The 19,335-nt window shown below is 32.5% G+C and overlaps 1 protein-coding gene and 1 long non-coding RNA gene across 2 annotated transcripts in view; one reads left to right on the top strand and one right to left on the bottom strand.

Annotated features, from left to right (window-relative positions):
• Positions 1 to 402: 402 nt before the first annotated feature.
• On the top strand, positions 403 to 8,095 carry LOC120358522. Its single transcript, XR_005575465.1, has 2 exons — positions 403 to 736; positions 6,127 to 8,095. It is a non-coding gene; the product is annotated as an uncharacterized LOC120358522 (long non-coding RNA).
• A 4,450-nt stretch (positions 8,096 to 12,545) lies between these two features.
• Positions 12,546 to 19,335, bottom strand: part of LOC105200681 (netrin-1) — a 309,346-nt gene continuing 302,556 nt past the window's right edge. The window contains 2 exon segments of the mRNA XM_026137706.2: positions 12,546 to 13,718; positions 14,371 to 14,581. Coding sequence (XP_025993491.2) covers positions 13,574 to 13,718; positions 14,371 to 14,581 — 356 coding nt within the window. The 3' untranslated portion in view covers positions 12,546 to 13,573.

Below are 19,335 nucleotides of genomic sequence, written 5' to 3'. Positions count from 1 at the left end.
AATTATTGTAAGTTGCTATTTCAATTATTTCGTATTTATTGAAGCTCCTGTTTATTTATCTAATTTTAAATAATGAAGCGAATACGTCAAAAGCAAAAATAATAAAATTTCTTGCAAATTATAAAATAAAATATGTTTCAATAAAACAATAGTTACAATTGAGAGAATTAATTTATAAAATATACCGAAAATTTTTCTTTTGTTTCATTAATTTTAATAAACAATCATATTTGCAAAATTATAAATTATGTATAATTAAAAATAAAATAAAATAATTTCATAGATATGACAACTATCAAATTAATATTTCGAAATAAATGTAATAATTTTATTCCTTCCCAAAACAAAATAATTATTAATATATTTTATAAGTTTTATTGATTGTAAATTTTGTTTTACTTTTTGTTTTAAAATATTTCTATTTGAATATATTTTGTGTTGGCGAGTGAAAAATACAATTTAAACTTAGCGCTAGAAGCCATGTTCTTTTGATATCGATTCAATATCGATCTATCTCGACTCTATTACAGGCGACTCTCGCCGCTCTTGCGTTAGTTTCTGGTTCTCTGTTACTAACACTGTCATGTCTAACTTACAATAAAAGCTTTTGTATGTTCGTCGCAAGAGATTTCAATTTCTGAAATCTCCCAGATTTCTGTCTATCCCAGACCCAAGATTTTGCAAGAATCTTTTGTGTATTTTCTCGTTTCTGACGTGACAATCTGAGATTGTTGGGGTGAGTAAACAGAAACCTTAAAACACATGAAATTGTTATAAACGTTAGTTCTATTACGTTAGTTCTATTACGTGTGTCTATTTTATTGAATTATTGAAATCCCTGGATTATACTTATTACATTGTTAGAGGAGACTGGCTCGGTGGCACAAGAGGCAAGTATTGTTAGTTAAATTAGTTTAATTTTAACCGAGTTTAATTTACACGGATTTTTAATGTGCGCGTACGATCTCGTGTAAACATTGTTTGTGCATATTTTTTTGACCTTAAAGGTATCGGAAGCATCGAAAAGTACGAATAAAGCATTCGCTAAAAGCGAAAAAAAATTTGCCTTACGGCGCGGGATAGTGCGATTTAAACAATTCAGCCCCGTACGCTAACGCCCTCTTGGCGTTGCGGTTAAGTCACGAAACAGTAAGCTAAGCATGCATGGATAAAAAAGTTACGTTCGTTATTTACTGTTAATGTTGAAAATCTGTAGTACAAGAAACGTGTGTTATATTTATAGATTTTCAGCATTGATAGTGAATATCGAAAACAAGATTGGAGATTTACGCATAAATAATCCACATTGCGTGCATATAAATGTAAGCTGTTTTGTTTTTACGTATCATCCATCTAAACTATAGTCTATGAATCTCATAGAAGATTCAGATTTTATTAGGAATAGTGAAAATTATATTCGATTATTTTATTTTTAATATTATATATTTTTATTTTATATCATTACTAAGTCAGATATATTAACAACTTTGTAACTTAATTACTTTTTCCTGTGTTGTTCTATTCCGTTTATAATAATTTACATTACTTGTGTTGTTTACATAAAAAAGATTTGTGTAAACATAACGTAATAATCCATGCAGACGTAATAAAAAAAAATTATGGTACAACCCTGATCGGAACGCAACCATAATTGCGATAACAGAATCCATACATATCTATGATGTAATAATTGTAAAATTAATAGCGAGTTAATTAGGCTAATTTTGCACATTACTGCATTTTATATTAATTATAAATTTCATTTGTTTTTAAATTTTAACTGTATTAAACGATTAGAAGTGCCGAAAAGCAACGTATTGTTTTTACCCCAAAAAAAAAAAAAACAAGATGCATAAAAATGAACAATTGTACTGTATATAGATTAAATAAATAGAGCTTTTATACATTGATAATCTTTTTTTATTACCATGGATCTCATGGTAATAGAAAAAGAATGTTGATAACAAATTTCCGGAAATGTTATACACAGTTGAGAGGACAGGTAGTTCTTACGGATTGTATTTTTTTCTCGTACAACTAATCACATTTATTACACCACAATACACGACGGTACACTTAATAATTTAATCGAGTCTAAGTGATAATCGGTACAGTAGCAATCGATTAATACGGAGGTATAAATAGCATACTCTTACTGCGTAACATCGCGTACAACTATACGATATATGTACTTGCCGTTCGTGAATTCCGAATAAAAGTCGCACTTCTCTCGGCGACGATTCTCGGGAGGGAGAAACTCATACGTAATACACTTTTTAATCGTGATAAAGTTATTTTGTTACATCGAATTACGTACAGGGGCGTGGATAAGTTGCCCGTTAACATTATATCATGTCTATACGTGACAGTCAGGGATTAAAGTCAGCGAATTAATTTATGTGAAATCGAGCATGTGTAATAATATCGACCCTCTTGCTTCTTCTACTGTCAATCGCAATATAATTAATAATTGGCGACTTACACCGCACGTGAACGATATAAGTTAATAAGCAATGTCGTGAAGAGATTATTTTACGTTAATTTTCTTAGAGACTCTTTATTCGTTGAAAATAGCTACAAATTATTATTAAAAAGACTTTAGCAAGAATTTTAATAAAATTTTAATAAAAATCTTAATTTTTTTAAAATTGAAATTTCTTTAAATATATAAGGTTGTCTTATTTTAATTTATACGCCTAACTCAAAAAAAGATATTGTTCTATTAACAAATTTAAAGATTAAAATCTCAAAGACCATCTTCATCAAGAAAAAAATATGTGTTCATTAGAAACTGTCTCTCTTGAGACACAATATACTTGAAACATTTTTTTGAGTAACGAATTGTTTGAGAGATAATTACAATAGGTCACCCTATATAGATATATACTGTTATAACAACTTTCACACTCTAGATAGAGTCAGTCATAAATAATTTCTTATATTCAAAAACATATAAACAATATTATTTACGATACACAATAATTTCTCGCCGGAGAACTAAACCGGAGAAAGTTAAATTTAAAAAAAAAAAAAAAAAATTTACACAAGTGTGACTTGTTCACTAATAAATTAAAACAAACATAAATTGTTGTCAGGTAAACGTAAAACTGAACAGATAAGCTCGATTTTTTTTCATTTTTTTCTTGATCATGCAGTCGAAATAAAATGGGTGAACTTCTTTAATTTTCAAATTCCGAATTGTGCATAAATCAGGATTGCCATTCCAAATATAGTAAAATACTGAAATATTGGTTAATAGTAATTCTGACAATTGTTGTATGTGTCTAAAAGAAATTATTTTTTAATTTCTTTCTCTAAGAATCTCAAAGAATCATTCATATATTACTTTACATATATAACTACTATCTTTTTATCTGGATAATGTTCTACTAAAACCATCATTACCTTATATTATACACTGAGAAAAAAAAGTTGTTGATTTAAAAAGATATTAGTTTATTCAACTAAATGCGGCGGTCACGGGCTGTCAAGCAAACATTTGTTGATTCAAAGAAATGCGTATTGAGATAAGTACAGATATTTATTCCAATTATTACCATGTATTTGACTCAAATAAATAATATTTGAATCAAATAATTCATAAACAACTAAACGCATTTAGTTCAGTTAACAACTTTTTTTTCTCAGTGTATGTAATAACTTTAAATTTGCGTTTACATCCTATTTTAACGATCTTTACTTGTTTTAAGTAATTATTTCAATTAGCACACTGAGCATTTGAACTATGTTCATAATTCATTTGATTTTGATTGAAATTGTTTATGTCTGACTGCATCTAATGTAAAAAATGACATAACAAATACCTGTACAGAATAACCTATTATCTTTCCAAGCGATTACTGCATCTGCTGAAGTAGTTGTTATTCGAAAAAATGTTTCAAGTAAAACTTACTCTGTTTCAAGGGGGATATCTTATGATGGACACTCTTTTTCTTTAGATAAAGATGCCCTTGACATTTCAACCTTTTTATTTTAAATGAAAATTTTGTTTTTTAAAATTAGATGTATAAATTAAAATGGAATACTTTATACACATAAAAATGCTTATGCAATTATATATTGCAAATTGTATAATATTAATGCAAATATGTATTTTTTCATATCTGTTGATTTATCTCATCAAATTGTGCATAAAAATACGAGGGTTATTCGGAAAGTAAGATCCGATTTCTACATAGTTTCCATATTTGTTTTCGGACCTTACTTTGTGAATAACTCTCGTATAAAGATGCTATTATCAAAAATTCAAAATTTAATTTACAAGATGTTTTATATTTCATGTAAAAATATATTAGAATAAAATATAAAATATCTCATAAACTATAGATTTTTCAATAACTTAACCTAATATACTTTTATATGCAGAATAATTAGAAAAATCATTTTATGTAAAAAAACAATATAATTGCATTTAAAAAAAAATGGCAATGAGATTTTTAAAAAACTGATTTTGTTTGAAAAGATTGATATTATCATTATTTATCTTTCTCCAGATTATAACAACTTTTGTTTGAAACATGTTCTTTTATAAAATGGAATGCATATAAAATTTTAAGAGATGATAGATTAAAATGAGGTATCTAATATATATATATATATATATATATATATATATATATATATATATATATATATATGTGCGATTATTTTATTTTGGGAAAAAGAATCATTTTGCATCGCAAAATATATACCAAAATTTTATAAAAATTTGGAAACGTGTGATAATGCAAAAATGTCTCGAAATATGTTTTTCGATGCACTAATTAAATTGAAATAAAATCAGAGATTATTTATTTTGACATTTAATTTGAGTATAATGCCAAAATTTTACGTAAATTTTAATAATTTAGCGTATATATTAAAGTTAATAAAATTTATATTAATATTTTTAGTGACTTATTTGGACTTCACTTATAAGTAAATTTCAATTTCGATATTTAACACATGTTGCACGTGTCACTTTAAAAAGAGTTGTTAAAAATCTAAATCATGTCGGTATAAATGTATTCGATGTATATGCTTAACTTGTCGAGAAACATTCAGTAAGATTGAATATTCAATCCTCGAGAGATTGAATATTCGATCAAAGTGCCTTCGCACTTGAGAGTGCCTTCGGGTGCGCGATGGAATTCGAGTGGCGAGTTTATTGACTCTGAATTCTTCTCAAGCTCGTTTTGCTTTTTCTTTAATTCCTTCAACGATAAGCTGAAAATTGATTCCTTTCCTTACGGATGCGATAATAAATGATTTTATTCATGCATGTTTGATCTATTGGTTCCAATTGCATGCGAATAGTCCTCTTTAATCCCCGACTGTACGTATTATTCGCGAATAGATGATATAGTCTTTTAATCTTAATCTAAAGCTATCTTGAGTTGGTACATTTTATACATGTAATTATAGCGTAGATGGTGGAGACGACAGATCTCATTTCGAGTTAAATAAAGACGCTAGATCGATTAATATAAATATGTGCAATTTTGAAAAATTATTTTATGTAAATTTCAATTTAATTTTTAAGAAATCAAAAATAAACTTCTGTGTTTTGCAAAAATTTAAATCCAAATTTAATAAACTACAAAAAAACTCGAGAATGCAGTTATAGTTTAAAGCAAAATTTTATATGCAATGTATATTTGTGAAAAAATTAACATTTAATACTTATTCTTTGAGGAAAAAAATTTGTTTTTTTTTCTATTTTTCGAAAAAAATAATTTGATAATTCTGAATTTTTATAAAGTTATATATACATATATATGTATGTATAACTTTACAAAAATATATATAGCTTTATTATATATATACACACACACGTCATGTTCAGAATGACAAAAGCTTTATATTTTCATATAAATAAAATATATTAATAGATACTTTACAAAATTATATATTACTTAAAATATAAAGATTTTTAATATTTCCGCTTCGGTAAAATATTGTAGATTTAACATAATTCTCGAGTTTTTATAACAATTTGTAATTATGCAATTGAGAACACCTTTATCATAATTCATCTTGAAATAAGTAATTGCAACTCTGCGTTGTAAGAATTTCGATGCAAAACTCGGAATGCGAAAGTTCAATCGCCGCGATCTATGATTTCAGGGCGCATCGTGTTGTAACGTGAAGATCGATCGAGGATCGAGATCGATCGTCTCCGTAGTACGTGGTATTATTGGCTCGCGGTCGCAACGACGTGAACGTCCATCTGTGATGTTATCGATCGCCCGTCAGAATCGTTTCTACCGACATCACGTTCAACCATCGTTAAAATCGTAAGTACATACATACATTGTCAACTACGGCACACACGAAAGAGCGTACGACTGTTTTCTCCTCGTTCAAGAACAAGAGCGATCACATCCGATCTGTTTCCCGCGGGATTCTCTTCCGGAAAAGAAACGCTCGCACGTGATTAGCGCGGCTACAGTTCAAACATGACTTAATATCCAATATGTGTGTTTAAATCTATCAAGTGAAACATACATCCAAACATGCACACAAATAAAATTTCAATATTTTTTCATATTCAGCGTTTTTCTTTCTTTGTAATTTTGTTCATTTAGATGCAAACCGTAACATCCACAATTAAAATCGAATAAAATTGCTCTATAAATGTATGTAAGGTATTTCAGGTTTTCCGCCCATTTTTCTCCGTGTTTATAAATTATAAATTTTTTCAATTTATTGTGCATTGCTTAAAACATTTTTCTTTTAATATACATAAATGTATAAATAATTTTTAATTGTTGAAGGGATTGACAACGGGAAATTTATCGTTACGATTTATATTGATATCGATATGGTAGAAATTAAAGTCTTATTAATCACGCGGAGACTCGATATGCACTTTGCAATTAGCATATAATCGAATGAATGTCGATGCTGTGTCGTCGCGCTAATCCGATACGAGCGTCGATGATTAGTTCCTCCTCAGACATGCGACACGTGCGCTTTGCATTTTCCCCCCTTGTTCTGATTCTCTTGTTCTTCGTTCGTCGTGCTGGAAGGAAGAAGGTTTACATCGATCGTGTAATGAAAAAGGAGGCGGACGCATTCGGCGCAATTTAGGAACTTGGCTCGAAACGCGATGCGGATGACCCGCTTAAAGGCGATGCTGGAGTCTGTATTATAGACAAAAATACCATTTTTTTAAAAACAAGTTATACTTCGTATTGGTTTTACAGAAATAAAATTTTTTTACAAAACTAAAATACACATGCTAATGTATACGGCTTTGGTCCATTTTTTTGCCATCGACTTTTACTTTAATATGGCGACCAACACCGTTAATTCAGATACGTTTATTTCGTGGAAACGTTATGCAGGTTATTTATGCGAAATAAAGACAGAGCCAGGTGTAGATTAAATGAATGAATAATGTCGAATCGTTGGAATTAAGTCGGGAAGCCTAATTTAAGAAAATAGAACGTTTGATAAATTGTGCATGTATACGTGAGATCTCGGTGTAGTGGTACGTGGGATCTGTTGATGTTTCGTAAATCGCGTGTGAGTCGAGTTTATCGGTAAAACTGGCGACTCTAGCATCGCCTTAAACCTTAAACGTTATCGCAATCGCGTGGAACAACGTGTTCGCACTACGCGATTTTGCAGTGACATCCACATGCAATTTTCCATCGTGTCGCATCATTTTTTCATAGTATCGTAGCGTTGTAGCTATTATATGTACGACATTATGGCGCAACAATCATATATAATAGTTCGCATTTTGGTTAGCACAATTCAATACACTTTGTAGCGTAGAGAAACGATTTTATCGTAACATGATAAAATTGAGTAGCGTAAATTACGCTCCCGTTCCCTTCGGAGGATCCAATTAGTTTGAAAAAATTTCTCTTATCGAACCACAAAGCACGTGGTTACAAATATATATATAAACGTTTCTACAGATTATTTTATTACCTCTCTAAATAATGCGCTTGTGCCGTTTGATCGCGAATCCTCTTATCGTGCTGTCGCGAGAAAGACTTAACTCCGAAAGAATAAGTCTTCTTGCTCTGATGTTGATATCAGGAGTTCGGAAAGGATCAGGTGGGACGTAACAGGTGGGCTCCTTAATCGCAGCTGAGTCATCGGTTTACGTCGAGTAACACGCGTGATAATTCTCAAACAATCCTCTCACTGATCTTTATTGTACGCTAATGATCTTTATCGATATCTCGCGTCGCGCTCAATCCGTACTTACATCGTAGAAGTGTACATATTTTATGCTATAAAGATCAGTGATTTTCACGATCGACGATTAACCGAACGACGCCGCCAGCCGTCGCCGCCGTCACCGCTTGGAATCCGTGACGCAAACGATCCGGGAGAGTGTCAGCATTGATCGATAAACCCGCGACTCACGTCGCGACACGTGTCAGTGTGCTTAGCCTCTACTGTGTTTCTCTCCTCTTTTTCTCCACTACGTAATATAATATACCAGCTAGAAAAGGATCTTAATAATTTATATAGAAAATGTACAAGAAAATCTACATTCAACGAACGCGTGTGATATTTCTATATGAGTACGGTACGACGCGCGATGATCGAGCGAGCGAAGAATAAATAAATTAAAACAGAAGTCGCGAGAGAGGGAGGGGAAGCCCGGAGACGAGTTTTGTGCCATTTTCGATCGAGTAATCCGCCGTGTCGCAAAAAAGAACGACGCGCAATGCACCATTTGAGACTCTAATTTTTTTTTATCTTATGACACGCAGACAGCGTTGCGCTTAAATAATTTAAAATTGTTTAGATAAAGATGAGATAATTTACATGTGAACATATCTTAGATAAGATAAGGATTTAACTATAAATTTATTTAGACGAAAACAAAATTATATCTTTTTATATAATTTTGAAGTAATGTTGCTACTGAGCGAAAACAATTTATAAGAATAATATATGTTTATATTTTTATTTGTAAGTTCTTAAATCACTTGAAGGTTTGCAGCAACTTTTACACATTATTTAAAAAAATTCTCTCAGGATAAATGATGAACTTGGAAGTTGAAGCTAAGGATAATACTTCACTCGTTGTGGTTCACATTAATTTAGATTATATGAAAAAAAAAACCTCTTATCTACGATAAAGATGAAAATATTATACATTCTTATAATCTAGATAAAGATAAGATAAAGCCATTTCTTCATTCAGATGATTATCTAGATAATTTTATACAGATAACGGCACACACTGCGTACTTTAAGACGAGAGTTGAAGAAAACATTTATATCTACCTCGTCGAATAGATCATTTAACAAAGACACTCGTTGTTCGGTTTCTCCTCACGCCTGCTCAATCGAAAGAACGATTTGCGAAACGCGTGGTCCTGCGCGCATCACTTTCAATTAAATACGACATGCGTATCCGTCTCTCGGCGCGAATGCCATACGTTCCAATTTTAGATGAGCGCATCTTGCTCACGCTGGAAGTACCTAGCGTTTAAGCTGAGCAAAACGGATGCCCGTCGACGACTTAAATCCGTACGCCTCAAATTCCTAATAGCCACCCTAAGAACCAAATACGCGTTGAGGTCGATTTATCTCACGGACGAACCGACGTTGTACAAGATATGCTCCAACATGATCACTAAATTCATCCAATTCAAACAAATCAACATACCTAAACATTTCAAATGTCATTGATAAATCGAGTTTGCAAAAGTAGAGTGATATTCACGCTTTTGCGTTGATATGTACAAATCTTGGAAAATGTTCGCATGCGGAAGCTCTCTCTTGGTAAAGAGCCAAATAAAACAATAAAAGATTCTAGGTGTTTAAAGATCTCTTGTCACAGCAAACGTTTACTCAGCATTACTAAAATACGATCTTATCTTTACGACGGGAGAGGTTGTTGAAAGAGATTACAATAGAAAGTATATAAAGATTGTGCTAGTTTTTAACCCAGGATTATGTAATCCTAGAATGCTGTTACAGGTAAATTCTCCCAGGCACTTATCAACACGGAAAGAACAATTTTACTGTAATATCTCAAAATTTAGCTGGATCAGAAAAAAATGTTATATTGAATTATTAAAATATTCAAGCGTGATGATCCTGCTGCAAAAATTGCTTTTGACATTCTAGCAACTAGTTTAAATGTCTAATATAAATTTTTTAATGGTTCAGCATAATTATTTTCAAATCTGTATTTCAGTAAAAAATTGTTCTTTCTGTGAAGATATTTATAATATTTCGTCAAAAATTTATAACAAATAATCGCTTTCAATAACGGTCTGTTTCGGTACTTTTACTAAAGAAAAATGAAATGATTAAAGAGAGGTGAAACGTGATTCACTATATTCTGTGCCTTCGATGATGTTTAACGCCAGATAAACGAGAGTCACATTGGCTTTCTAGCAAGGCGATCAAAACGATAACGCTTCTCTGAGATTCCGAGGTGTGATATACCCTAAATGATAATATATAACGGTTAAATATATATATATTTTATGCTCGTATCTTCGTTTATCTACTTGCTTTACGTCCGTTTTGATTTCCCCTTTTTTGTCTCTCTCATGGTTTCATTGGATTCTCGCGCTGTTTCCCTCTTACGCCCACTTTCTCCGAGTGCACCGGCTCTCAAGACACAAGGCGGCCGCGAATAAATCAGATTTGAAATGGCTAGACGTGGTACATGTACGCACGCATTTTGCGCTTGTCTACTCGAGAGAGACTAGCCTTTTAGTACCGACGGCGATACGAGCCCTCCAGTGCTGGACGCGGTTGAATCATGCTTCCGTAGCAGGTGTGCCGCGGTTTTCTCAGGAATAGTTGAGGCGTACACATTATCACACGTACCTTCATCTCGCCATTACTACTCCGCGACATCGAAAGATCGCTGTGATGCATAATTTGCGGTCATACATTGAGTAATTTTATTACACGTAACTGTTCTTCATATATGTGCTGCATACATGTAACGTTTGAGGTAACTTTTGAAGAAAAGGATTAAATAATTAAATATAAAGCAATAATGAAATAAAGTTGCATGAAAGGTAATCAGCGATTTGTTACCGAGGAAATAAAATTTAGGATCGTAAAATTGAGATGAGTTTTACGGAGAAAAAGTTCACTGTTAAATTCGTAGTGCCGAATTTTACTCAATCCGAATTATTTTTGAACATTCTTGTAGGTCGTCATTGCTCCTATTTAATATGTCGTTAATTTAGACTAAAATAAAGAAGTCAAATAAGTTAACTATAAAAATGTTACATTTAACTCAACTTTAATTTATTATTTACTAAGTGCATACGTTAATACGAACATTACTTTCTTTGAAACTAAGGAATTTAACCACAGAAAAGGAGTGATTAGATGAGATTGTTTTTTTGACGTATTTTACGTTAAAATAATAAATTTCGACACACATAGAAGTTTAAAAATAACAAAATGTTATTTGACTCAGGGAATTTGATTGTTCAATATTTAACAGTGTTTATATAAGTAAAGATTACGTTTCGAGAAATGATTTTTACCCTATATTGTAGAATACTTTAGGTACAATTACAGTTCCACTAGTGAGCTGAACGCACGAAGAAACAAAAGGAGAAATTGAATTTTTCTTCAAAGAGTTGCTTGTGTGTCCCTTTTCCAGTCATCACTTCAATTTCTATTCACGAACAAAATAAAAGGGTACGAACAAGATGAAAGACATCGTGCATCAGCGACACGTGCGATTTTTGAAATTGATTTCGCTTTGCCGAATCTATTAAGCTTTAATGATAGTGCCTTCTATAATATAGATGCATTAACGCGCGCGCTCCGTTCGTACGTATCGCGCTCGCATCATATCGCGTACGATCTGTACATGTCCATGTTTTGTGTACAGCAAATTGATGTTGATGAATATGAATTACCATCGAAGCGTCGGAGAAGCGTTTTGAAAGAGCTCGATTATTTTATATGTTATAGCGATATTAATACCACGTTCTCTCGCCATCCACGTTGAATATCGTTGCACGCAACTTAATTAAAACCATCAATTTCTATTGATCGCGACAGTGACTGCGCTACGAACATTATGACGCGCGGAAATGAATATCTTCCATTTAAATCTGGTTTGGGCGTAGTATTTAACGGTACAGAAACGACGACATATTCGGGCGATTATTTGCCATTGAATAACGGGTGTACCGCCAGGAACACCGTACCGGCGGCGATTTGCGGTATTCCAGAGTAATTGAATCTGTCGCGTAAATTCGACCCGGCATTTATCCAGCGACATTTCTCACGGACACGCGATTTATCGGGTGCGAACGGGTACGACGGCGAGCCCTCAAAGATTCATGCCGTTCGATAAATCGCTTGTCACGGAGAAATGTCGCGCAACAAATGTCAGGAGTGAATCGACACCGAGGAATGCGCCTGCTCTACAGAGATGTTAGATGTTCAACCGAACAGCGAATTGCGGTGTTAAAATGAAGAAACTTGGACCAGTTTGCATTTCGCTCAGAGAACGTATTCTTGATGAAAGTCAGGGCAAATTCTGGTGAAAATGTTTTCCAGAATTTTTATACGCCTTTTTTTTTTGGAACACTTTTCAAGAGTACCGAGAAAATATATATCTTTTCTCAAAGTTTTTCATACATGTGAATTTGTATGAAAATGTGGAGAAATTTTCTAAAATGTCTTAAAATTATGCAAAAATTCTCTGAAAAAATTTCGAAATTTACATAAAAATTGAGTCTGTAAAAATTGTAAGGAAACTTTTATAATCCTGAAAATTTTTTCATTTCTTTTTCAAAACTTTTCAAAATTTCTATATGATTTTATATTTTTTTCTCAGATCTTTTATACAAATCTTAGAATATTTCAGATTTTATATTTATGAAAGAAATTTTCTTTCTCAATATTTCTGAAAAATCTCCCAATTCGTACAAAAATTCTAAGAAAAACTTTCACCAGTGAAGTTCTACTAGGGTTCTTTAAATCGACACAAAAAGAAGAAGACTAAAAAATGTATCGATTAATAATCGTCGGATCGTCTGAGATGTTGTTCATTCATCAGCATATGTCTGATCGATCGCGCCTGCAAATTGCTTCGAGATTTTATCTCGCGACGGAACGATCGTCTTCGCACTTCCTACAAACGTGCATTGCTCGCGTTGTATCGCGGGGCGGACGTGCTCGTCTTGGAAAAATCGCTGCTTCCCCTTTCGTCCTCCTTCCTCGTATCTTGCTTTCGACGTAGGATCGCTACGATGAGTACCGCGCGCAAAACAAAATCGGCACCCCGATACCGGTATTCGCGGTCGGGAAATCAAGATATGCAGGTTCCTACGAACACGGATGGGAGGGGATTGACTTCTCTCTCTCTCTCTTTTCCACTCTGTTTCTCTCCCTCTTTCTTTCTCTCTTTCTCTCTCTATCTCTCACTCATTCACACTCTTTCTTTTTTCCCTCTCATTCTCACATACACACGACGCATGCATGCACGCACATGCTTCCTCTTTCTCTCTCACTTTTTCTCTCGTTCTTTCATTTGCGCTCTTCTTTCTCTTCATCTTGCTTCCTATCTCTTCCTCTCTTTCCGCGACGTACGAGCATCTCAATGGCACGATCTCGCCCTTCGTTGGAAACGGCGCATTCGGCGGTGCCATTCGTCGCGCCACTCGATGACGATTGACCTCTGTGTCACCGTGAGTCCACCTTGACCACTGCCGTCGCTCTCTTGGCCAAGGATCAAGTACGACCTGCGAACATAACACAGCCGCATGAGTACAGCCGTTAACTGTGTACTGCCGACTATTCCGCAATTTCTGACAGGCAATTCACGGTCGTTGCAGCCGTGCCCGTCTTCATATTACCAGAGTTGCCCTTTTGGAAACCTCGACCACTTATTGTTAGATTGGCCTTTTAGATCTCTAGATGAAGACAAGTAGAAAGTCAAAGCATTGGCTATTCGTTACTTTAAGAATATGAAAGATTAGTGGCTTTATGTGTGTGTCTTTATTACTATTTTCTTTTAATATATTATCCAAGCAATAACGAGATCAACGAATAATGATAGTGATAAAATAATGATAATTGTGATTCACGAAGAATGTCGAAGAGCGAATTTAAATTTAGATGTATATAGAATTTTATAAAGAAATTTATTGCATTTCTACTTTTAAAAAAAATTTTGTATTTGGGAAAATACTTCTAAAAATTCGCTTAAACCTTAGTCTTATTATATTGGTTCGCGTATAAATATAGTATGTTTTTTTTGTTTTTTTAAAGTTGCGGAATTTTGAATTATTGAGTTTTTCCAACTTAATGATATATTCACAAAAAAAAATGAAATAATTTTGATTTTTTAAAGTTAAATAACTCGATTGTTTGATGAAGATGTAAAATACTTACTTATTAGGCTTGATTTTGGGGCATCTGCAAGCCAGATCAGCCGAATGAACATAAAGGGACACGTCGCCACGTCGAATCCTCGAGTTAGGGTTTTTCTTGTAGATAAAGTCGACGTTTAGAGTGAAACGGATCCAGGATGTGCCTGATACGCTTGTGCCGGCTTGCGAGCCGTCGCTTTTCTTGTGTCTGTCTGTTATTCTGCCCAGAATAGCTGCGGTGAAAAAGAACATATTGAACATTGTGTTTCAAGCGCATATATCTTATATGTACGTGTAATATTACAAAATTATATATATAATTGTGCTAGAAACAAAATATGCATCTTTTCATATATTTTTAATGTTTCATAAATTACTGCGAATAATTATTTGTAAATTTACGTCTAGAATAGCAATAATAATGCTATATGTAATCTTACATGAGTCAACAAAAACGGATTTGCAAAACTAAAAAAAAAATTTAAGGATTTCGTGTATTAAGGGTTAGTTCACAAATTATCAATGCAACAGTTAATAGATGAATTAATTTTGTATGTAACATGAATTTTTTGTTCTTAAAAAGGTCAGTGGTTAATTGGAAAAGAAGAGAAGACATGGATGTCTTATTAGATGTCTTATGTAGAATGCTTAATGTTCTTCCGTATCTCGATGGGAAAGTTCTGCCTTTCCCATAACATGATCGGATAATCTTGAAGCGCTCAAATCCATAACGTAGCTAGTTAATTTTAAAGTGCTCAAATCCAGAACATATTCAGTTAATTTTGAAGTGCTTAAATCCAAAAGATAATCAGTTAGGCTGCTGGCTAACGTTGGCTAAAGCTGCTGTTGGCTGCTTTATTATTAAACCTGCATAAATACACAAAGTAATTAAAGAAGAGGAAAAGTGTTAATACAATTAAATGCATTCATTTTTTTAAATGTAAACTAATAATTATTCTTTAAAAACACCTGTTTCTTTCTGTCATCTCATATAAATTGTTAGATGAAACTGAAGTTTGATTTGCTACTTTTATCATTTGGACTGGTTATCCTACATTTTTGTATAAGAATGATTAAAAAAAAGACAAAGTGCAAAATGTGACAGAAAAGTTATTTTAATTAGAGCTATATAAAACTATTACTTTTAAGAGCAATCTTATTAATCGGACATTTAGAAACGATCAAGTGTTAGCAATCAAGGTTCAAATACAATTTTGCGTTTGAAATTTATGTTAATTAAAATAAAAGTTAAAATTAAATTTTATACTTTCGCGTAATAGTTTTGCTCTCATGTAACAGTGTACGTTTAATAATAAATTAAAACTTTGTTTTACATAGATAAATTTTTAACTTAGAAAAAAGTTAATAAATTAAAGTTCATGTGTTTCAAAAATAACTAGTTAAAATTAAAAATTAAATCATTTAAAATTAACTTGTAAGATAGAAATTATTAATTTGTTAATTTTATTATTTAACTTTTAAATAGTTACTGCCGAACCCTGTAGAGAGATAAGTGTAGAGGGATAGTAAGGATGGAGTATAACAAAGTAGAAGTGTTTCCCTTTTGTATTCTTTGTTCTCGATATCTTGTATGTACATCTCATCTGTTTGGCACTTTTAGAGCATGGAATTAATGCCACAATCACCGACGCTTTGTGATTGGGAGGCAGCATTTGCGCCTACGCAAAGCACACAAAGTGCACATATTTCCATTCTACTGCTATCTACATAACTTCTTCAATATTATTTAGTATATTTATCGTTCTTATTCCCTAATAAACTTTGTAAACACATTTTATAAATTATTATGTCATTTTACATCATATTTATAAGCATCATTTGTAAATTATCTACGCGTCGTACGCGGTATATCCCCATGAATGGTCGCATATCTCATCCCAATGGAACACATAATAAAAATGTAAAGGTTTTTCAATTTTTTTTTTCAATATAAAAAATAAATCGTATATCCAATTTCTTTATAGTAGTAGACGGTGTGAAGTTTTCGTTGGTAGTTCATTTTCTTTTGATATAATACCAGATAAATTAAGTTTTGATTAGGTGCGACATATCGAAATTACTCTTCGTTCTTAGCGAAAGACATACGGAGGCACGTGCACCAGGCGTCGCCGTTTTCGATCGGTTTCGCTTTCGCGACGCGGCTATGGGATGCGCAGTCGTTTCGGCCGCTATTCTAAGTCGGAGACAGCTAAGTGCAGACCTGTTGAAGATTTATCTGCGCTGAATCAAACGAGCGGACAGGAGAGAGGAAGCAGAGAGCAGCGAAGCCGCTCTGCCCGGCCAAACCCGCGCCGGACCACGGCTCAAAGGCATACCATTCTATTATTGAAAGCCCCGGCACCGTTAAAACGCGAGTCTTTCATTTTTGAACGAGCCGTTATACACGTCACCGCGAGAGGAGAGAGCAATCGCGGCCGTACGCAAACAACCCTTTCCTTTCTTTCTCGTTCTCCTCAATGACGGGTTCAGCAAACTACGAGCCTTAAATACAAACCGGCACAAATAAGAAAATGGTTCAGAATTTTTTTGTATAGAGAAAGAAAGATTTGAGATGAGAGAGATGTCATTAATGTTTCACTTTTATTTATTACAAAGAACGATAATTGCAGCACACGAAACATCAGTTAACACACAAGTATCGTGAAAAATGTAGAAGCTAGAATAAGAAAGATTCTTTATGAAAGTTTTATTTTTTATTATTTTCTACTTAATAAATATCTGTTTTGATTTCGTGTAATTTCTTTTAAATCTTTTTCATTTCTTTCGCTAATCTTTATGCAACAAATGCAGGACTTTTTCTAAAGCAAAATCCGTTATTGCCTCTTCTCTTACTGTCTCTTTGTTTCTCGCTCTCCGTGTCCCTCCCTTTCCCGTGCGTACATTTATGCTCGACTTTTTCGAGGACTTTCGAGAGAGAGAACGGCACTCTAGCATAAATCGTTGTTTCACATGCGCCCTCCACACATTATTGGGGCGGGCGCACATCTATCCCCGATAAAAGCCGAAACAATTCCGGTGACTTTGTGCCGCGCAATGTTTTTTCACATCGGCCAGCCGGAAATTGACGATTGTCAACTACATCGCTACGTTTATCGTCGCTTTCGAGCATTGTCGTTTAACTAACCGTTGTATAACAATATTAGAAGTCATATGTTACCTGTCGATTGGGAAAATAACGCAACCACAGAAAAAATTTCTGGGTTCCATGCTATTAGTCTTCTAGGGGTAACCACTAGCTAAAATGTTGCCCCACAGATTTCATGATTTCATATGATTTCACCTAATTGCAAATGATTTTATTTAATTACATAATAATTTTTCGTGATTACATATGTAATTATCAGATTTCTTGTGGTTAAAAATGATTTTATTTGACTAAAAGCACCATTATTTGCTAATTTCTTTCAAATAAAATTAAATTGAGGGTTAACCACTCAGAAAATAGATATATTCAAGACTTTATTGGGATTTATTATGATTGATAAAAGATTTTTCTAATAAAAAGATCATAAAAATTTTTATGATAACCTTTTTTTTAAAGACAATATAAAAAAATGATTACAAAAGCCAAAAGCTTGTACTGATTTCATCACATTTTATGATAGTCATACATGATTTCATCACAAATTTCACGATAATTACACATGATTTCGAATGATTACACAGAAATCCAAAATGATTTCTTTTGATTTACATAATTTCTGGTGATTTTATTATAATTTCTGATTATAATTTCATCTGACTTTATGATTATATTTAATTGCAAAATGATTATACGAGAATTTCGTAAAGATTTCATGACTTCGGAGATACTGTCCCACGATTACATTTAAGTGGTTACCTCCTCGGTCTTCTGTGTCATAAAATAGGATTAACATAGCAACAATTATAATTATTATTGAATAACAATTATAATTCTTACAAGGAAGAAAATATTTTGTTCTTAAGTGGACAAATTCTTAAATCTGAAATGAAATAATCTTGACGCTGTTCCATTAATTTTTTCAGACAGATTAGATTAGAAAATAGAAAATAAATTTGTGATAAATATTTTTAATTTAACAATAGATTAATTTTAAGAAAATTTGAAGAATTTTTTTTTTAAATAAAATATCACGAAAACCACCTAAGAGAGCTCATTTCGTAGATATACCAAAAATATCTCATTTCAAAGCATAAAGGCTTGTAAAGACTCGTTTTACGCGTGGGCAAAGACTGCTAAGCTTTCTGCAGATGCGTTAATTATAATGCATTGCATCGCATTTTTCTTACGAAAGAGAACGTTTATCTGCACGGTCCTTTATAGATAATATCTCTGTGTAGTAGTTAAGAATTCTTAGTACTTATTTTTAAAATATTAGAAAATTAACAAAAATTTTACAGATTGTTTTCATATATGTTCAGAGGTTCATAAAAAATTCAGAGTCGATTCACTGAAACAAATAAACAAAATTTACAAGGATTTGAATTTGCAACAAATCTACCCGTGACTTTATGAAAAGCGTATGACGGCGTTGATTCAAATGACTTAAATAAATAGAAAAGATGAGAGAAATTAATTAAAAATTTGGAAGTATACAGTTTAGATACAGAAGAAATATTTGATAAATAAATTTTAACCAAATACTGTATGATTCAAAATGTATAAAAGAAATACTGTAACAAAATAGAGCCATTTTCGCTGCAAAAACCATTTTTCGTTATTTTCGTCTTTGCAGCTGGTTCCAAGATCAAAATTCAGACATTGGCGACCAAAACTTTTTTCTTATTAATTAGGAAAAAAAAACCTAAAAAGCCTTTAGTTTTTAAACTTCAATAACTTTTAGCTTGTTTAGTCAAAACATTCTTAATCATCGTACGTTATAACATCAAATAAATTTTTATTCTAAATATAAGAATATATCATTTGAAATTTATATATATGATTCTTGTCTCAAGACAATAAATCAATCTTATTTAATTCGAT

The sequence above is a fragment of the Solenopsis invicta genome, chromosome 8 (genome assembly GCF_016802725.1).
Source record: "Solenopsis invicta isolate M01_SB chromosome 8, UNIL_Sinv_3.0, whole genome shotgun sequence".
In the NCBI taxonomy this organism is placed as follows: Eukaryota; Metazoa; Arthropoda; class Insecta; order Hymenoptera; family Formicidae; genus Solenopsis; species Solenopsis invicta.
This window is presented reverse-complemented; position numbering and strand designations above follow the sequence as displayed.